Source organism: Colossoma macropomum, unplaced genomic scaffold (genome assembly GCF_904425465.1).
Source record: "Colossoma macropomum unplaced genomic scaffold, Colossoma_macropomum, whole genome shotgun sequence".
In the NCBI taxonomy this organism is placed as follows: Eukaryota; Metazoa; Chordata; class Actinopteri; order Characiformes; family Serrasalmidae; genus Colossoma; species Colossoma macropomum.
In genome coordinates this window covers 32,536,301-32,558,973 of record NW_023494804.1, presented here as the reverse complement: position 1 = coordinate 32,558,973, position 22,673 = coordinate 32,536,301, and the positions used below count along the sequence as shown (strand labels likewise).

Genomic DNA, 22,673 nt, shown 5'->3' with positions numbered 1-22,673 from the left:
GGGGTTTTATTTTGCCTCTCTGGCCAGCATACAAGCAGTTCGATCTACAAGTTTTCTTGGTCTTCTAGATCTTATCTTCACATTTCTTTTATCAAGTAATCATGACAGGCCTACTGTCCTGTCCTTGTATTAACAAGCAAGCCTCAAATATGTGTCCATAAGAGGCTGCACTGCATTTCCACCAGTACCACAGATCTTGGGCTGAAAAATCACAAGAACATTTGTCCAGGAAAAAACCCAGGAAGCAAGCCTGACACCAGCGTACACAAAACAGCCGAACCCGAAATGTGCTGAAGGACCACTCAGCCTGGAGAGTACTTCAGCCTAATGCACCTCCAGGAACTCATTTAACAGTCATCTTTCATGTGATGAATTCCCCAAGTGGAGAGAAAACACACTAGGCTCAAACACAGACAAGGCCAGTGAGTTATATGCCTGCTGCAGGCTGGAGGATGCTTCCAGAGTGTCGGGATTTAAAAGGATCAAACTGCACATTTATCAAAGCCCATTTTCTGCCTCCGCATTCTGGCCCGTGAAATATGTCTTTGGCCTCATAAACACATACATATCTTTAGGAGACGTCAGCTGAAGCAAATAAAATGAGGGGTAATATATCATGAACAAGATTAGGGATCAATAAAACCACCGAAACAAAACATCAAAACCAATACTCCAGAACTGAAATTCAGTTATGCGCGGCCAAATTAAATTTTACTTATATTTTATAAGTTTACTTATAAACTTTACTTATATTTTATGACGTGGAATGCGTTCCACATATTTTACTGATGAAAATGTGCAAGAAAGAGGTAAAACATTTGTTGTTGAAGCTTTGACAGAAGAGCGTTCAGATGGACCTCTTTTCGTTTTCGTCATTGTTATTTTCCCTCATTCCAGACAGAACCGACGGGCAGCAGAGTGGCTGGGAGCAGGTGGATGTGTGTGTGTGGTTAGTGTGAAGTGTGACAGGCTCACCTCCTTGAACAGATTCATGAAGCGGGGTCCGTACCTCCATGGCTTGTGCCTGTGGCACTGCAGAGAGCTCACCGTCATCTGGCTGGCTCGCTGGGATGCCACTGCAACCATGAACACGGCGTCGTACATGAGAGCAGCCGCTGTCTGTACAGAGAGAAAAGAGAGCGTGCACGCCAAACATTCTTCAGATGCTTCAAATGTCATACATGTATCCTAAATATTATTGCAACGCATATCACGTATCACAGGGACACAACAACGTGGCCTATGAGTGGCCGTCATTGCAGTAGGAGGGAAAATACAAGGTTTTCCAGTTAGGTCTTCAAAGCGGTAGCGTTCTCTTTCTATAGCCTCCAACATATAATGGCTTTGGATGGGTGATGGGTGATATCCACAGCGCATTTTGGGTGGCTGGAAAGATCCTCAGCAGCGCAGCTTAATCCTCCATTATCATTTCAAATGCGAGAGTGAAAGCTAGGGGAAAGGCACAGGGGGAGATTTCGGATTGGGCCAAAATGGGGACATGAATCAGTGTGAACAGCTGAGTTGAAAGCCACAGTCAGTATATCTTAGGATTTGCCTATGTGGGTTGCTGCTGACAACAGTTTTTGATGTTAGTTCCCAGTTTTACCAAAGTAGATCTATTTTTACATACTGTATACAACTACGTGCATATGAAAACAGTCTTTCATTAATTTTATAAAAATACTTATTGGGAATGTGATTTGCCGGCTTAACAAGGATCTGATTTAAATTTCAAATGTTTGTGATATTTCTGTGTGTTATGAATGCTGCATCCTCTGCTTTGCTGAAAATTCCACCAAACAATTCACTCGTGCCTGGAATCTCTTTGCAAGCTTAGTCAAGAGTTTAAACAGTTTCCTTTTTCAACAATTTCACTTAAAAAATGAACTAGACAGGTGACAAACAGGTCTGGGCAGTAAATAGAGCTTCAGCTTCTCAAATAAACATTTTGTTTTTATTAGTCATCTTGGAAAGCATGATTTTTATTCAAGATGATTCAGGGTTTATGTAAAAGTAATGCAATGTGAGTGGGCTGAGCACTGAAAAGGGATTCGTTCTAATCAATACAGGTAACTTTTGCATCCCTAATGATTGTGGCTTACATGAAGCTCTAATGAATAATGTCAGCCTTTGGAGATCAATTCTTACAGTCATCATGCCGATCATTAGGCCACTCTCGGGTCTGGGTGGGGCTAGCTGGCGTTCCATGCTCCATTTCTGAATAACAGACGCCACGTAGGGGTTGTCTAGTTTCAGCAGGCGGAATGCAGTCATGTTAACGCCACTGTAGCGGTACGGCTCCAGGTCCAGTGCAAAGAGATCCTTAAAGGCAAGCAGAAATTAGACAATCTGTTTTTAACACTTGTGTGGTGTTGGTGTGGTCTGGTGGACCCACTGCATTATTGTTTATTTGAATCAATACAGCCATAACAGTTTATGTAAAAATACCAGATATTTAAAATATCACAAGTGGCCAGTGTAGGGTTCTCCTTTAGCAGCTGTAGCCAGTCAGCAGCCTGTCCATGTTGTCCAGCCTCACACACACATACAAACACATACACACACACTAACAGCAGGCCATGTAGGAGGAGAACAGAGTGAAGGACACAGCACCTCCACACTTTTACTCCCCGCAGGTTCACCCAACACCACATGTGTAATATAAATGTGTGGGGGGTGAACAGAGTGAAGACACTGAAAATGGGTTATTTTATATGTTCTTCACAGAAAATGAGCAAAGACCAAGAATCTGAGGTTGAAATAATAATAAATCACATCATTTTTTAAAAAATTTTTTTGGTAAACTTTGAAAATGGGTCCCACAGACCTGAACTCCACACACGGGTTAAAGCTATAGGTTAATAAAGGCTGCCGCCTCCTCTGTGAACTTCTATAGTTAAGTAATTTTAACCTGGTCACCTAAAAAAACACCTTCAAAGGACATACGGACATACCGCTTTCACCTTTAAAAGATGGAGACAGCCCTGGAAAACATTTCAGAAGAGGCAACCTAGATTTACATCTGCTTCTCCATTTGCCTGTTTTTCATTTCTTTCTGCATGTTCTTTCAAAAGCACTCTTCATGGAAGACTTACCAAGGTAGTGAAGAAGAAATGGTAGTACTCAGTCATCATCCCCATTGACATTAGCTACAAAAAAAAAAAAGGGACAGGACAACACTGTAGAAAAGGTCAGATTTTAAGTGCATGCCTTCAGTAATTCTTAGAAATAGTGAATGTGAAAGGCTGTTATGCACACTGTCAGGCTCCCCTCTAGGGGTGTAACGATACACTCAGCCAACGATTCAATTCGATTTATGATACTTGGCCCACGATTCGGGATTCTTACCATATTTTGAACAAAATAAGGAAACTTATGACTGTGTTCGTGTTGTTGCACAACTTTCTAGTGACACTAGAGCTGGGAGTCAGGAGGAGTGCTGGAGCGAGGTGATGATTGGTGCTGACTGCTTAAACACTTTGATGTTTAAACAATGCAGTTGGATTAGATGGCATAATTAATAAAATATCCATTCTCCACGATGCATACTGTCACAGTTTTGTCTTGCAATATCACGATATCACAATGCATTGTTACATCCCTCCTCCCTTCTATGCCTATGAATGAATACATCTTTGAAATTTTCTCTTACATTGGAGAAAAGAGGAGAAAGAAAAAGAAAGACCAAAATATCATCAACGGTAGTTCACATAAAACACGTCTTCAGCCCGAAACTTTCCCAGGGAGATTAAGATTCAAAGTGGCTTCGTCGGCATGTGGCACCTGTTTGAGCAGCTCGGAGGCCATTTGGTAGGAGCAGTCGAAGATCACGTAAAACTCCTGCTCCTTCTTCATCTCCTTGAGCAGCGGGCGGGCATCGCTGCTCCCCGTGGGCAGCTGGCGTATACGCACCTTCATGCCGTTTCTGGACGGGGCTTTAATCAGCTCCTGCATGCGCATTAGGCCTGTTAAAGAGTGAACACAAAAGAGAGAACACAAGGACGGCCACATTAGGTGGAAAACAAACTCATTACCGACTGGAGTGGTTGAGTGTTTTTGATTTCCCCAGTGTAAAGGCCGTGCCAGACAGCATCTTCCAAATTGGGACCCTAATCTTCTTCTACACTGTCAATAGACCTCAATCAATGGGTTCCTACACTCGTCCTCTTCTTTAATCAAAGGACACGTCATTTCTGGATGCGAAAAAAAAAGCTCTGGGCTGAAAAAACAAGTAGACTGAAATCATATCTGAAGGGCAGACTGGAGAGGAAATTGAATCAAACAGCTGCAAGAAACAGCAGTTTCTATTCAATCAAAGATGCCTATAGAGGGCACAGACTGAGAAAGTACCCATTGATATAGGACAGGAAACATGTAGCACTGTAAGAGTTCAGCAGTAAGATTTTAAGCCTTTCTTTTGGAGAAGACAACAAAGCAAAGCCTCATTAGGGAGGGAAATCACCTGTGCACTCCACTGATTCACATAAAACGGTTTGGCCATTCATCTCCACAGCTAATGAAACCCACTGTCACATCCAGATGGATAGGAGTATAAACCCAAGTGGTTCCCTTTAATGTCTGAACGTTTGAAGAGTGATGTCTGCTACCCCAGTGCAGACCCCTGACATATACAGGTAACGATAATATTAGAGGTATAAACTACTTAGTAGGACAAGCCCTGTGAATAAATTAACTGTCCAGGATTTAATATTAGAAACAGGAAAAAGACACATGGAAGGCACAGGGGGTCCTGTACTTGGGTTCTCCTTCAAATCCTAATAATTAAATTCACAAAAGAGCTCAGCCAGAAAACGTTTTACATCTTTCCAGATTCATCCAAAAGAATGATCTAACCAGATAAACAGACTGTTTGAAGTCCTTGCCTAGTTAACACCATGCTACTCCATTCTTTTCTAGGCAAACATGTGGATCTGAAAGTGAAAGACATGACCAATAAGAATAATTCCTTCAATTCTTTAACAATTTCAATTTGTACAGAGCTTAAAGAATGAAAACGTTGCCAGTGACTGTGCCAACATAATGAATAATGGAAGAGGAAAGACACACACATGAAAAATGCACATACACACACAGCAAACTCTGAGCTGGCATCTGTTACCTAAGCTCCTCTAATGATTCTGTAATAATATTGGTTCCAAGTCTCTGGCTAGAAATCAGACACACTAATCATTTCAAAGCTGGCCAATTTTATTACAAGTCTTTCCTAATGAAGCAAATCTTTCTTGTCTTAGAGCCAGTTTGAGACTTCAGCACGAGCAGTCAAGGGTCTATTTGCATTATATTGAGTGAAAAACAATGTAATGTTTTGATGTCAGGTGGGTTTTGGTTTGGCATTAAGTGTGATGACAATACCAAAATCAGAATGTGTTTATACACTAAAACTGTCACTGGGGCAGCCCCCCTCCTGTCACTGGGGTGGGACTGTGAAGATGTTAAACCCCGTGAAGAGGATTTTGGGTTTTACGTGTGGCTTACTGGTAAAGTCTGCGAGGGTGAGCCAACCAATAGGATGAGCAAGACTAAAAGTAGAGTGCACGAACAAGTAGTTTATTTACACGATGTGAAAACAGGAAACAAAAACTGTACAAAATGAAAAATAAACGGAAAGTGAAGTATTTACAATATATACTAAGCGTCAGGCTTAGTCATGGCATGGGAAGCAGCCGCGAGGCTGGGTCCCAACTCCCTTTATAACTTCCCCCACACCATTACTTCAGACACTACAAGCTGCTAGTGTTTTTCGGTCAAACAGAGTCATGGGGAGAAGTCGTCTCCTGTCTTAGGAACCCTCGGGTTTTAAGTCCAAAGCCCTGCCTTCGGAGATCCCATTCCCCACCATGAGGTTACAACAGGGTGGTTTACACATGAAACAAATGATAGCGCTTTATACAAACAACCTAGGTTAAACAATTTGTTACCGGTATATACATTGTCTGGGCCCATTAACTTATAACAACTTCATTATTTTCTTTTTCCTCCCACAGGATATTAGATGAGGAATAGACCCCCCCCCCTCCCCCTTTCTCCTCATCGGTGGATCCTCCCGATAAGGATAAGGTGCGTATGTCTCCCTGCTGTCCCCCTTTTGCTAATTCTCCCTTCACAGGCAGACACAGGTAAGTACATCTATACACACACATATTTTATAGTGCAAGGGATGGTATTCACTGGTGATGGGGTAGGCCTCGCCTTACCACATCACAGGGACCCTCAAGGGTCCATCTCAGTTAGTCAGGGAACATAGCTGTACCATAATGCATTGAAATTATATTTTCTAAGTTGTACTGACTCCACACACCGCGTCTCGTCTCCAGGCTTTTATTTTACTGTTCTGTTTTAAAATATTTGGTTATGAAAAGATACAAATACAAACTTTTCACCTAGAAAGACTTATTTAAGGTTCACAATCAGACCTTAAAACCACGGTTTGGTTGAGAGAACATTTACATTGTTTGTACCTTGATGAACGAAAAATGTACCTGCAAAGAACCTTTATTTCTAACAGTGTAGGAGTTAAAAGAAAATAGAAGAAGAATGAAACGTATGAATTTTAGCTGATTGATACCAACATAACTGTAACGTATCTAGCGCTTTAAAGTGAGTGTGGAGCCTCATGTCATTTGTAGGAAATATTTCTTTCCATGTTGAATCAGATTTCTGATAACAGAAAAAATGCTGCTTCATGTTCTTATGATATATGATACACATTGTAAAGTTAAATGATACAGAGCCACATGCTTTTTAAAGACCCAACTCAACTAGCAAATGAACACTGGGGCTAACTGAGACACAGTAATAAATTAATAATATATTCCTTACTGCTCTGGATAGCATATCATAAAATATTTCTGTAGAAAAGCCATATCTATCCATATGTAGATGAGATTGCTGATACAAAGCCAAGATGCACTACACTGTGTATCAGTATATACCTATTAAAGTCTTGTACTGGACCAGATTTTTTGGATCCCTCTGGAACTTGTAAGAAACCAGTCAATTTAATACGGAAATATTATTTTTAGTATTGTTGTGGTACAATTAATATTCATATTTAATAATCAATTAAAATGTTAGCTCGTGTCAATCTTTTTGTCAGCGATGGTCTTTGCACTCAGGGGCTGTAATTTTAAAATAGAACTGAAATTCTGTATATGTTGATGATGTTTGCTGTTCAATGTTGACCAGAGAAGGATGGGTTCCCGTTTTGAGTCCAGAGGATGTATTACAGAAACTTTTGCCTTTTTGTCTTGTTTTTGTCAAGATAAGATTTTTCACAAATTCGTATTACAGAAGCAAATCTGATCTTAATTTAAGAATCTTACCTTACAGCATCTTATCTCAAGTTAAGAAATCGTAACTTCCTCGATTAAAGCCAACTATCAACTGTTGTGTGTGTTACCTAGCAACCAACCATACGTGCACAGCTGAAACGTAAACACGTAATCAAGTTAGTTAGCTAGACAGCTAATGTTAGCTACCGTTACTGATGTAAAAAAAAGTCAAACAAAACTAAATCGCCATAAACTGAAAGTTAAGAATATCGTCTCAGCGCTTCGTGCTGTTTATCAGAGTGTCGCCGCTCCACAGTTTCAGTTTCCATTTCCCAAATGCTTTAGCCGAGCGCGCTAACGTTATTCCTCCTGATAAACAGACACACGTTCAGCTCTGTCTCCTCATTATTCACCACCATCGCTGTAATATTTTATCTGACGAGTTTTCATCAACAAAAACACACAGAGACAATAAGGGCTCGGCGGAAATTGTGTCTGCAGTGTCTGGGCTTTTAAACGCTGTTCGAAAAAAACTCAAGTCAAAGCAGCGTTTTCAGTGTAAATAAATGTAGCGTCATTAAGCTACTTATAGTACACTGTGTTGCGTATCACTGCATAAAACAACAGAAACAGACCGTTAAAACAGAAGTTAAGATGCTCTGGGTTTATCTTAAAGTTAAGAAAATATTTTGGATATTTTGGCAACTTAGGATGTTTCTGTAAAACCGTTTTCTTATCTGGAAATAAGATTATAGACTTAAGAACTGTTATTCTGTAATGGCTTCTGTCCTAACTTCAGTCTTAACTGAAGTTGCCATGACAACAAAGCAGATAAGATATGATCTCAGACTTAAGAATCTTCTGTAATAAGACCCCTGGTTCCTCTCGAGGTTTCTTCCTCTTGCTCTTAGGGAGTCACAGTTATAAAGAACTATTTCATCTTGTGTGATGACACAACTACGTAAAGACAGACTGAGACGGATAAGACAATAAAGTGATAATCTACATTATGAACAGGAGGTTCTTCAGTACAGGCTTAGCAGACTGTACATAATGCTTGTGTCAATGTTTGTACAGATGGTTTCAGTATTGGGGTAATTCCTCAAAAAAGTAATCTGTTGCATGCTACTAATTATTTCTTTCAAACAGCAATGAGATTAGTTTGCTGATTATTTTTCTGGAAAAGATCATTTCACCACTCATTAATTTACTCCACATTATCTCTCTATAGTTTGGATAAATGTGCTTGTTTCAAGCTTTACTTCTTAAAACTAATACAGTGAGATAATTTCACTTCATAAAATTACTTAGTAAATAAATGTCTAGGAATAAGCTAACTTACAATATTCTTACAATTAACTGAAAATGAGAAATATCTGACATATCAACAAGATTTAAGATGAAAAATCTGCAGGAATTGTATGATGCAATAATGTCAACATAGACCAGGGGCCATATTACAAAAACCTCTTAAGTCTGAAATCTTATCTTATCTGCTTAGTCACCATGACAACTTCAGTTAGGACTGAATTTAGGGCAGAAGCTATTACAGAACAACAGTTCTTAAGTTCATAATCTTATCGTTAACCCCAGATAAGAAAACAGTATTATAGATACCTCCTAACTGGACAGCATTTCCTAAATTCTGTCCTAGCTTTAAGATAAACCCCAGAGCGTCTTAACTTCTGTTTTAACTGTCTGTTTATATTGTTTTGTGCAGTGACAGGCAGCACAGGTCACTATCACATTTATCTACACTGAAAACGGTGCTTTGAGAGGGTTTTTCTTTTTCTAACGGCGTTTTAAAACTCCCGACACTGCAGACTCGATCTCCACCGTCCCCTCTTATTAACTTTGTGTGTTAATGTTGATGATAATATACAGTAATGGTGGTGAATAATGAGGAGACAGAGCTGAACGTGTGTCTGTTTATTAGGAGGAATAACGTTAGCGCGCTCGGCTAAAGCATTTGGGAAACGGAAACTGAAACTGTGGAGCGGCGACAGCACGATAAACAGCACGAAGCGCTCAAACAACATACTTAACTTCAAGTTTATAGTGCTTCAGTTTTGTTTGACCTTTTTAAATCAGTAACGGTAGCTAACGTTAGTTGTCTGGCTAACTAACTTGATTACGCGTTTATGCTTCAGCTGTGTGCGTATGGTCGGTTGCTAGGTAACAGATGTGACAGTTGATTGGCGACTTTGATTGGGTAAGTTAAGATTCCTTAAATTGAGATAAGATAAGATGCTGAAAGATACGATTCCTAAATCAGGATCAGATTTGCTTCTGTAAAACTAATTTGTGAAAAATCTTATCATGACCTGTCAGATCTTAAGTTAAGACAAAAAGATAGGACGTTTCTGTAAAACGGCCCCAGAATCTCAGAGGAATGTTTCCAACATCTTGTGGAATCCATGCCACAAAGAACTGGGGCTGTTTTGAAAGCAAATGGACGGCCTACCCAGTATTACAATAGTGTTCCTAATAAAGTACTCAGTGAGTGTATATAAGCCCTACATCCTATAACCTTTAAAAAGAATGGAGGCAAGGCAACTAGGCAATAACCATAATAATAGAGTGACCCTCCTGGGCATGGTATTTTTGCGTCTGCTAACCCATGTGCAAGGAATTATGGAATGGAGGCACAACATGAGATTGTGTGTGCCCCCAACAGATAAACTGGTGCTCTATATACACATTTTATTCAGCACAAGCAGAGAATACGGTCTGACAGTGTGTCATTTTATTCATTGTCATGAACAATCCTATATTCTGGAGTCCAGAAGCAACAACAAAGAATTGAATGGATAGCACTGAGACCTTAGTAACACATTGGGCATACTGGTACAGGAAAGGCGCTCAGGCAATGAAAGCCCAACCTGCAAATGGTATACAGAAGAACTTTTCTTGGGTGTTAAAGTCTGAATTCAACAAGCCAGCTGCAAATCTTAAAACCTCATTTCTAAAAAAGTTGGGACGCTGTGCAAAATGTAAATAAAAACAAAATGCAATGATATGTATATCATTTAAATCCTTTATTTCATTAGAAAAATTACAAAGACAACATATCAAATGTTGAAAATGAGGAATTTTATTGTTTATCGAAAAATATATGTCCATTTTGAATTTGATGCCAATAACACATTCCAAAAAAGTTGGGATGGGGGCAACAAAAGGCTGGTAAATTTGTGTAATGCTAAAAAACACCTGGTGGTTAATTGGCAACAGGTCAGTAACATGATTGGGTATAAAAAAGCACATCAAAGAGGCTGAGTCTTTCAGAAGTAAAGATGAGGAGGGGTTCACCACTCTGTGAAAGACTGCACAAGCAAATAGTGCAACAATTCAAGAATAACATTTCTCAACATAAAATAGCCTTTGGCTTTTCATCGTCTACAGTACATAATACCATTAAAAGATTCAGAGAATCTGGAGAAATCTCTATATGCAAGGGACAAGGCCAAAAACCAGTATGTGCCAGCCGTGATCTTTGGGCCCTCAGGCGGCACTGTGATAAAAACAGGCATGATTCTGTAGTGGAAATCACTGCATGGGCTCAGGAACACTAATGAAAAACACTGTCTGTGAAAACAGTTCATCGCTGCATCCACAAATGCTAATTAAAACTCTAAAATACAAAAAAAAAAAACAAATATAAAGAGGACTCAGAAATGCTGCCACCTTCTCTGGGCCCGATCTCATTTAAAATGGACTGAGGGGAAGTGGAAAAGTGTCCTGTGGTCCGACAAATCAACATTTGAAATTCTTTTTGGACATCATGGACGCTGTGTCCTCTGGGCTAAAGACCACTCAGCTTGTTATCAGTGTGCAGTTCAAAAGCCAGTATTCATGATGGTAAAGGGGTGCATTAGTGCACATGGCATGGATGACATGCACATCTGTGAAGGCACCATTAATGCTGAGCGATATTTACCTGTTTTGGCAACATATGCTGCCATCTAGACGACGTCTTTTTCAGGAAAGGCCTTGATTATTTCAGCAAGACAATGTAAAACCACATTCTGCATGTATTACAGCAGCATTGCTCTGTATTAAAATAATCCAGGTCCTCAGCTGGCCTGCCTGCAGTCTAGACCTCTCACCCATTGAAAACATTTGGCGCATTATGAAATAAAAAACTACTGCAAAGGAGACCCCGAACTAATGAACAGCTGAAATCCTGTATCAAACAAGAACAGGAAAATATTTCAATTTCAAAACTACAGCAATTGGTCCTCCTCAGTTGCCAAACGCTTACAGAGTGTTGTTAAAAGAAGAGGTGATGAAACACAGCGGTAAACATGCCCAACTTTTTTGGAACATGTTGTCGGCATCAAATTCAAAATGGGCATATATTTTTCAAAAAACAATCAAATTTCTCAGTTTCAACATTTGATATGTTGGCTTTGTAGTATTTACCTTTAAAAATATGGTTGACGTGATTTGCATATCACTGCATCCTATTTTTATTTACATTTTGCACAGCGCCCAACTTTTTTTGGAAAGGGCGTTGTAACTCTGACATCTATAAAACTTTACAACTTGGTTATATTTCACAACGGAATAAAACTGACAATTACTTCCACAATAAGCACTGAAAAAAATTGGAAAAGAAGGGAAACAGACTGTCTCCACTGACCTTTGTCCTTTTCCAGGACGAATGCTTGGTCCTAGATTTCAGTGAAACAGCATAAAAGCATTGTATTTAACACACCATCATTTCAGCAATCTGCCAGCATGTCGTTCTCTATTCAGGAAGACTGTATGTTATATAACACAATGTAACAGTAGGCCTGCCTCCAGCATCCATTTCCATCTTCCTCACTTGAATGAATAAATTCCAAAAAAGTTCAACTGATCCGGCAGCGTTGTTTAATCAAGCGGCAGGAAAATCACGTAATGTTCAAGCAACACTCTGAGCCATATCAGTCCCTTCAACTGTAGTGGTTCATCAGCTTCGATGGTGTCAGATACATCACTACAGCAGAATGACAGGGCTTGGAAATATGCTTTCTCAATATTAAGAGGCGAGACCTTCGCCTAGTGCTGCGATATGATCTCTTGAAAATTGTATTGATATGCTATAAAAGCCAAAATCTTTCTCAAGGCTGCAATCTACACCCACAGATATGCTATGTAGTCTATGCTATCCAGTATTTATTAAAGGAAAACATTGCGTGTGTATCAATAACACTGCCCAGTTCCACAGCATTGCCTTCTGGGTATGAAATTCAAACTACCATATCTAAAATTACCTGACAGAAAAAGTCCTCTGTGCCAGTGAGTAATAGGCATGAACTGAACCAGTAGTACATAAAACCCATCCATGCGTAGACAGCCTGCAGTGACTATAAAATTTGCTCCCTTTTCCCAGCCAAGCACATCGAGAGCTCACACTGCTTTGAGAATGCTATCACGAGCTGCAAGAGAGAGATATCTATTGCGCTGTATTCATGTGAAATCAGTTAATCGCAAAACACAGACACTCCACACATACACACCCACGACTACACCCACTCTCACATTCATCACTGCTTGATGTATATCTGAGAAGTCATATGTAGAAAACAAACTGCAGTACAACCATCACTGTATTCGTAACTACCGAAATCCCTGCTGGTAACTACTGACTTAAAAAAGAAAACAATTCAACCTTCCCTCTAACGGCGACAAACATCCCCAACTGCAACTTTAACCATACATCTAATGGGAAACTTGTATCCTTACGGAAAGCACTAACTCTCAAGTGAGAGACACTAACATGACTTTAACAATACACAATGTCCCTGAGCCTCCTGGCCAAGCCTTAATCCAGTATGGTGGCACTGGACTAACTGCAGACAGCTGTAAAATAGGCAGGGGACTTAAAAGCGTCCTGTGGGGAAAAAGGTTGGGACTGGCTGTTTGGAAAAACAATATCTTTTTCATGGTAAATCACAGCACAGCACACTGTGCTGGTTCATTAAGACATCTTTTTTCCCCACTTATTTTGACCTCCTGTTTTTACAGATGATTGATTTTTCTAATGGTTCCTTAAATAGTTACATTATTTTAAGTTGAAATTCAGTTTTTCCATGAACCTCTCTTAAATTTAGCACTATTATTTTGCTGGTTCATCTTGGCATTCCAACCTCCTCAAAAATAAAAATATCAGGACACGTATCACATATTAGGAAAATGTCTTCCAGCATCGTGAAGAGAGTTTATATCACACCTGTTTTGGAAAAAACTCCTGTATGTTTTAGGACACATTTTAAAGCACCTGCGTACCTTTCAGAACGTCTTTGTTCCGACGCATGAACTTAGATCTGCATATACTGGCATTTATTAAATACAGAAAATGTGGAGAGGCCTCTCTCAGTTATGCTTCTAAACTGCGGACTTCAATTCCACCTTTTCTTAGGCAGCTTGGTTCACACTTCTAAGAAACACTGGAAAACGTATCCCTGTTTTTTAGATTTTGACTAAAATTTGACCTCTTTTTCTGAATTTATCTTTTATCTGTGTCTTTGCTTCATGATTTTAAATTAATGCTCTTAACTTTCATTCATTTTTTACTTATTTTCAATTATTTGCCCTTATACTGCTGTTACCAAACAGTAACTATAATGGCAGAAATCAAACTCAACTGTAATTTCTAACTTTATCACCTGTCTGTAAAGCATATTGAGATGCCCCCAGCGTATTATTTTAGGTTATTGCTATTATTACTATTATGATATTTTGTCATATTGCCCACCCTTGCACAATTTTAACAGCCATTAAAATAGAATGGGTAGTGAATGGACTGGCACAGTAAAGGGGACAGTGTCCACTCATTCTGTGCTACTAATGCAAAACTAATTGAAAGTTACATAACATCCCTCCTGCTGTACCCAAGGCTGTGACTGACCTGTGCTGTCCTCGTAGACCACAGTGATGGACTTCCACTTATAGTAGGTGACGACATCCAGAATAGCTCTGCTGATGGAGGTGTGCTCTGGGTACAGGTTGATGAAGAAGGTGTCCTTGTTGTCCACAGAGGGGTGTTTCCAGCGGGTCTGGATGTGAGGGACCTCCAGGGCATTACAGATGGACTGCACAGCGCTGACAGAGGAGCTATGAGCCGGGCCGAAAACTGCAGCCACGCCCAGAGCTAACTGGTCACACACTGAGAGAGGAGAGCCATCAATAAATGCAAAATGAAAATAACATCAACAAAAGCGAAGAGAAAAAAAGAGATGGAGAAAAGAGAACAGCCACAGCATCAAAAATGAAGAGAACCAAGAATGAGTGAAGAAAGAACAGGGGGAAAAACAAGGAAAGGAAGGGAACAGAACCAGAAAGTGAAAGTAAACATAATGTCCTTTGTCTACTCTACACTGCAGAGGTGGACGAAGCACACAAATCATGTTGAGTTAAAGTAGAGACCCCCAAGGTAAAATATTACTCCAGTAAAAGTAGAAGTTCCTCCCTTTAGACCTCCACTTGAGTAAAAGTACAAAAGTATTTGCCTTCAAATGTACTTAAGTATCAAAAGTGAAAGTACTAAAAGGTTAATTATGGCTCTGATGTCCTATTGTCGTTTTTATAACAGAACTCTTGCTTTATCAATTCATTTTAGGTGAAAATACTCCAGTGTCACTCTTGGTAAACCAGTCTTTTAATAGAATGTCATTAATTAGTGACGCTGATGTCTATTAAAATTATCATAAGCACAAAACAATGAAGGCAAACAGTTTCCATTAGGTAGAACTGAGTGGCTCTGAAAAAACGTTTTGCAAACAAGCAAAGTTTCAGTTTAAGATTTATTTGCAACTTAGTTACAAGTTTAAGTTTAATAAAAACTTTAAACTCAGATTCAGAAATGAGTTTCCTTTACTAAACTGCATCTGTAGGTCTCTGTTCATAAACATAAACTAGCCAAAAACAAATTTACTATAAAATGAAATAGTCACTGCATATGTGTACATATTTCTATATTGTGGTCTATTTACACAAAGTTAGGTTAGTTCATCATTTGTGTTGGCATAGGCACAATAACTTTTACGCTGCTGCCCTGACGTTGAACCGTGTGCTTGCACTTGGTTTGGTATGTCCAACAGGTCAAAACAAGCTCAAAACAAAGTGACCGCTGTGCCCTGATTGGTGTTCTTGCTTTGCGCTTCTTTCGTTTCGACATGTTATGTTTTTATACACACATAAACCAAAAGGAACGACAGCTTTCTCATAATGTAGTGGAGTGAAAAGTGAGATATTTGACTTTGAAATGTAGCGGAGTGAAAGTAAAAAGTCACCCAAAATGGAAAAACTTCAGTAAAGTACAGATACAGAAAAAACTACTTAAGTACAGTAACGAACTACATTTACTTAGTTACTGTCCACCACTGCTACACTGTACCCATCTGAGACATAATACAAATGAAACACGATGAAATATGTAATCTGAAGTCCGACCTCTTCGAGAGGCTTCAAAACTGTCAAAGAGGTTCACTCTCTGGATGTCGTAGGTCAACGTGGTGTTTGGCATCAGCGTTCTGTTCCGGTTTATGCTGGTAACAGCAAATTTGAAAGCTAACTCATCCACACTAACAGGCTCGTTCTCCCGGGTCTCGAAAATCCCCCCTGCACACAGAGGAGGGAGAGAGAAAGAAAGAAAGAGAAGAGAGAGAGGGGGTAAGAAAGAAAAATCATCACACAGTACACAGGTAAGAGGCTAAGCAAAACATTTTCCAATTCCCCTTTTCTATTACTGCGGGTTATTAGAAATACAATGGTCGGCAAACAGAACATTACATTTTACATTTTCTTAGATGGTTTCACAAAAAGGCAAACACAAAAACAGATTACACCATAAATCATCCATGCACATCTTGCATAGTATTACATAAATTGGTACTTGCTACTGACTTTCACAGAAGGAAAAAGATCATTAGAGAGCTCATAACGCACAAGAAACTTTTCTGGTATTGAGGAGCAACTTGTCAGATGCTTTCAGAACAAATATAAAAAGCTACACTGAAGGCTTTCTTCAAACAAAAGGAACAAATCAAGAATGAACACATGGAGCTGCTATTAAAGTCTACTGAGCTCAAACATCATAAATTAATTCAATTAGCTGAACACAAATGATGCATACACCAGTAACAATAAATACAGCTCATGCAGACAGACTAGCTGCCCTGCCATAAGCCATAGGTCAGGGGTTCTTAACCTTTTCCACTCCAAGGCCCACCTGTGTATAACTGCAAAGCACAGCGGCCCACAGTAACACTAAAATTAACTCTGTATAATACAACTTTATTTTTCTTTTCTTAAATGCTGACACTGAAAACCTGAAAATTAGGTCCTGAAAAAGATCAGATTGGCCATTCTGGTTGTCAGCAGGTCAGCAAAATTTGTAGGCATGTTAAAAAACATGAAACATGTTTGAAAAAATTCAGAATAGAAATGTACAAATTACAAATTAGCTGTGATTTGAGCTGCAGTCAATCGCATTTTCACTCCACTGGCTTTTCCAAAAGAGTCATTGTTTGGTCTTGAGATGCCTCTAGTTTTGAGGGTTTTTGTGATTCATTTGAAATAAACCACATCTTACCTGATATTTGCTTCTTCAGCATTGGTTTATCACTTTGAGTTTAACCACTCAGGTCACTGATGCGCGACCAAATATATGCTCCGGCATTCATGAGCTGAAATCAAACGCATCTCTTCTCTATTATTTTATGGCTCGTCTCTTGTTTTTAACAGCAGCTTGTGCTCAGTGTCTAAAGAGTCAGTCCTTAAAACAGTCTGCTGTTATGCTGACTGTATGGTGCCGATATGCGGCTAGAAGAGAAGGAGAGCCAGCTCTGTTAAAAAATTCCCTCGTTTGATCACAGAGTGCGTTTCCATTAGCAGTGAACTGAACATGGCTTGTTTAAAGCGGGTGAGACCCGCGGGTTTCTGATGGACCAGTTCAGCTGTTTTTTTGCTGACCCGAATACGGGTGGAGTGTTCGTACACGTCAAAACGCAGCGCATCAAAGAAAAAGGTGTGATAAGTCCTCACCAAACAAAGCAACCTGAGAAGCTTCTCCATCTCCGGCTAGCTGTCTGCACCGCGAGCCCGCGACTGCACTGCCTCAGACCGATGACGTTTAATTAGCCATTACTGCAATGTATTTATTTATACATCTCTATTAATATTTACATTGGTTATACCGTGAAAACGTTTAATTCTTTGATTTTTTAATTATTAAGTTAATCATTTTTCTGCTTATGTTTTTATGACCGATCCTAAATTACTCCCTCTGAGTTCAGGCCCGCGGATCATTATAGGGTGCCTCACGGCCCACTGGTGGTCTGCAGCCCACAGGTTGAGAAACCCTGCCATAGGTTAAGTATGCATAATATATATTCATCATTTCCTTTTTTGAGTTACTTTGTACATTTTAAAAAATGACAGCAAACAAGTGTGGCGACAAATGATGTAACAGATAAGACAAATCTATTTCACTGCATTATTCTGGACTGAACTACACACAGTTCATTACTTAACGTCAGTGGTTGAAGGCAGCACATTTTAGGAACAGATTATGTTTAGGTGCTCATCGCTACAGATAACATAAATGAAATGCCGTCTTGAACATGCCCAAAGAATTTTTACGAATGCTATTATTTGCCTACGAACTGACAGATCATTCAGCTCCTCAGTTTCTTCACGGTACTCCCATTTTATTGATGTATACAAGTTCATTAGAGCCACCACAGCCAATTTAAATTTAAATGAGCTCTAAATTACTGGACTCAAATCAGTAACTGTTATTTAAGACTCTTGCTATTAAAACTCCCTCAGCGGCCGTGGGAGAAAAGTCAGCGCCACGCTAACACAATGAGGTTGATTAGAGGCCAACGATGCTGCCAACTGTGTCCCCACTGCAAAATACTAAACTAAACAGTGAGCTATGTATCCACAGTTACGCACCAGCATCTGTTTCAAAACACACTGACATGCATCACTTGTTTGTGTTCATTGTTGGAGACATCGCAATGCAGTTCCTTCAGAGGATTGAAATACCAGAACACTGCTTTTCAGTCTTCGCAATATTTTTTGTCATATATTTTTTATTACTTATATATTTGATATACAGTCATATGCATAAATGCAGGTACCCTGGATGAATTACGTTTTGTTGATTTTCTAGGTAAAAAAGTACACATCCTCTACACTGATAGACACAAAGGTTCTGTGCAGGTACATTTCTTGTTCATCAAGGTACAAACAATGTAAATGTTCCCTGTCAGTGGTTTTAAGGTCCAATTGTGAACCTTAAATAAGTTCGTATTTGTACCTTTCATAATCTAACATTTTAAAACAGAACAGTAAAATAAAAGCCTGGAGTCGAGACGGGGTGTGTGGAGTCAGTACAGCTGAGATGAACCCTTCAGGGTCCCACCCCAGTGACAAGAGGGGCACTGACCCAGTGACAGTTTTGCACCCTTTTTTCTGAGAGTGTGGAGAGAATGCACTGGGACTGTTAATTTGCTCAATTATACATATTGGAAAAAATACAAAATGTATAGTTATGCAGTTCTGGCACATTTTATTTTTCATTTTTTCTACATTTTATATATATATAAAACCTGGAACTGAAATTTGATTCTTAAATTTTATTATTGATTATTAAATTTGTTCTCTGCAGAGAATGTGTTAACTTATTTTCACTTAGAAAATATCCAAAACCCAACATTCAACTGCAATGTATGTCATTTACTGGGTGCTTCGGATTGTTTTGGAAGAACCATCTAATCTATACAATTTAAATAAACAGTAAACTTTCTGGAAAAGCATCTGTTTTAATTTAAAGGAAGAAAACACAGCAAAACAGTCTAATCAAAACACGTTTGTATGTCAGGTTTGTAAGACATTCTTTTAGCATTGAGGATCATTATTCAGGAAAAATGCTCCTATTAACTAAATTAATGCAAACTTAAATATAATCTGATACCATGATGCTGAGGTATATTTGGAAATCTTGGTTTGTGAATATACTGTCCCAGATTACACGTTCTACATGTCGTACATCATGACACATCCATACTGTAGCTCATCAGTCTGAAGGCAGCTATGAAAGAGTATTACACTTGGGCTGGGGGGGTTGTATAGATAACCAGAATGAGAAGAACAAGAAGAAGTGGAAGAAGTGATGAAAAGCCCTCTGGTACATTTTACTCTGATGCCCCTCATTCCCCAAGGAGAAAAAGGACTGAAAGCCCTAAATATAAAGCTGAAAACAGGAAGATACAGTGTGTCAGAAACTCACTAGGAGATTTGTGTGTGTGTGTGAGTGCGTGAGTGTGAGAGAGAGAGAGAGAGAGAGAGAGAGAGAGAGACAGATAGACAGACTATAAGGGCAAGGCCAAGAAAGACAGATGCCAGAGGGCAGAATATGGCTTAGAGCTTTTTACAGAGTCGACAGATCTGGTGGAAAGAGGCAAGACCAAGAACAGAAGTCTTCACACCATGAGAGAGCTAAGTGGCTTCCAAACACAAATCAGGGCTGTCACTATACATAATCAGTAATTACTTTGATGACCTAACCATAACAAACCATAAATAGCCTTTGAAATAGTCAAAACTATATTGAAATGTACAGTATATATAAAAACATGACGCATATAAAGTCTGTGCTAATCAGGCTCTGTTTCTCACTACAAGACAACACTAGGAGAATTTTAAAATATGCATTATTATTATTATACAATTATATAAGCTGCCAACTAATCATTTCAGGTTCATCAAGATGGTCAATTGTAATCATAGATTTCTATTTTAAAGTGAGTTATTGAGTTTAATCAAGTAATTATAATAGCCCTGTTGTACTGTCCCTGCATCAACAAACAAGGCCCAAGGTTTGTCATCTGTAACTGGAGTTCTGGGGCTAAACAATCGCAAGAGCCTTTTTAAGGAATAAACCTATGCAGCCCTACATACAATAAAAAAATAATAATAATAAAAAAAGCTGTTTGGCACTACCAAACTTGTATTACATCCAGCACAGAACTATGGATAAAATCTATATAATAACAATATAGAAATGGTTTCATACCTGTTGTGGCAGATTAGTGCAAAAAAGGTACCAAACCGGTCCATCTCAGAACCTTTAGTCAGGGAACATAACTGTACCATAATCCACTGAAATGATATGTTCTAAGCTGTACTGACTCCACACACCCCGTCTCGTCTCCAGGCTTTTATTTTACTGTTCTGTTTTAAATCATTCGGTTATGAAAAGGTACAAATACGAACTTTTCACCTGGAAAAACTTATTTAAGGTTCACAATCAGACCTTAAAACCACTGTTGTACCTTTGAGGGAACATTTACATTGTTTGTACTTTGATGAACGAAAAATGTACCTGCACAGAACCTTTATTTCTAATGGTGTGGGCAGTAATTTCTGACTGGCTTTAAACAAATCTGGTCTGGTACATTGTTACATATTAGACTAGACGTCTCGTCTGCCTTGGACAGAAACATTCCATTCGAACAGAGAAGAGGAAACTAAGAAACTGCTTTTCTTCTGAGCATTCTGTGTATTTTGAGTGCATGTTTTGTGTGGCCCCTTCTCAGCTGGAATGGTTATTTAGGCACGCTTAATGCTTTATTTCTATTCATTGGAAAAAGAGACTCCAGGGACAGGGGCACGGCCAGGCCAGTTCACCTCTGGAACAGCCACTATAATGAATTACTCCTCTCTAACGTACTCAGACAATTGAGCCCCTCAGACAAAAAAGATATATCAACATTCCACCATTTCTGGATTATCAGTTATTTTGTTGACCAAATTTTTTGTACAAACCTCTACAATAAAAAGCCAAGCTAGGCTTTATTTGTGTTTTAGTGACCTCTTTATGTAGCGCTGTCGCCTCACAGCAAGAAGGGCCTGGGTTCAGTTCCCCGGCCGGGCGTCCAGGGTCACTCCTAACGCTGAATGATGGCGCACGCGCAGTGGAACAAAGCACATGAATCCGAACTGAGCGTTCACATTAAGGTCGCATGGCCACGAATCAGATACATATCCGATCTAGGACCACATATAAAAGTGGCTCAGGTCGGATTTGAAAAGATCAGATTTGTGTGTCCACACAGCTCTGAAAACATCAGATCTGAATCACATTAGGTCAAAAAATCAGATTTAGCTACGCTGACATTACAAGCCTCATTGTTCAAATCTGATTTTTTGCTCAAATCTGATCTCTCTGACATGATGGTTCACACTTTTTTAGGTGAGTGATTCAAATCTGTCATTAATGTGACGAACCGGCGTCCTGAAATGACCCTCATGAGCACATCCTACTCAGTAACGTCACGTGAATGAATCACGAGCATCATCAGCACAAACTAACGAGCAGAACGAGCTTCGCTGAGAAGATCATTAACTCTGATCAGCTCTCAGCTTCATTATTAGAGCGAGACGAAGGAGAAAAAGGTGAGATGAACTGCTTTTCCACCGTTTACAGGCTTTAACTTCTGTTTGGTGCTGCTGCCATGGTAACACTGAATGATGCCGCAGTGGAAAAAAGCACATGAATTCTGATCTGAGCGTCACATTAAGGTCGCATGGCCACGAATCGGATACGTATCTGATCTAGGACCACATATAAAAGTGGCTCAGGTCGGATTTAAAAAGATCAGATTTGCGTGACCACACAGCCCTGAAAACATCAGATCTGAGTCACATTAGGGCAAAAAATTGGATTTGTGCCACTTCAACCTGGTAACAGGAACGTGGCCTATGTCTGCTCTGCGATGTACTGGCGACCTGTCCAGGGTGTGTCCTAGCTTTTGCCCAGTGACCGCTGGGATAGGTTCCAGCTCCCCCCACGAGCCAGAAGGATAAGCGGTTTAGAAAATGTGTGTGTGTGTGTGTGTGTGAGACCCCTTCATTTTAAATGCAGGACACCAAACAATACCATCCCATTCTTATATGATTTTTACAAAAAGTATACATCGTTTTTCACTGCAAGCGTAAATAAACATTCTACCTAGAAACTCTGCTGTTTCTGCTGAATAAAGACCAGAACCCCATGTGCTCTCAGACAAAGACAAGAAATACACAGTTCACTTTCCGAGAAGACTGTGGTCATTTACTGTATGAAGCTCACATAAATTGGAGGAGCGCTGCCTTCTCTTATTCAGCATCCCCCCGGAGCCAGGCTGGGAAAGAGGGTGGCATACGTGGCAGGTAGGCCCTCCTTGCTGGCTTTGATCAGCAGACACTACAAAGACTCACCCGTGTCAGGTGCAGTGTAAATGCTAAGTGATGGTGATAGCATAGACAACGCTGCAGACTGCAGTAATACATCTATGCTAGAAAAACAATCTGGATAGGCTGTTTCTTCCCTATTTCAATTTC

The 22,673-nt window shown here is 39.6% G+C and overlaps 1 protein-coding gene across 1 annotated transcript in view; it reads right to left on the bottom strand.

Moving 5' to 3' along the window:
* Positions 1–22,673, bottom strand: part of grik1a (glutamate receptor, ionotropic, kainate 1a) — an 84,251-nt gene that overhangs the window by 40,613 nt on the left and 20,965 nt on the right. The window contains exons 2-7 of the mRNA XM_036595257.1: positions 15,732–15,899; positions 14,188–14,445; positions 3,784–3,965; positions 3,096–3,149; positions 2,149–2,322; positions 976–1,119 (exon numbers count right to left, since the gene is read on the bottom strand). Of these exons, the coding sequence (XP_036451150.1) occupies positions 976–1,119; positions 2,149–2,322; positions 3,096–3,149; positions 3,784–3,965; positions 14,188–14,445; positions 15,732–15,899 (980 nt within the window). The remainder of the gene's footprint in view (positions 1–975; positions 1,120–2,148; positions 2,323–3,095; positions 3,150–3,783; positions 3,966–14,187; positions 14,446–15,731; positions 15,900–22,673) is intronic.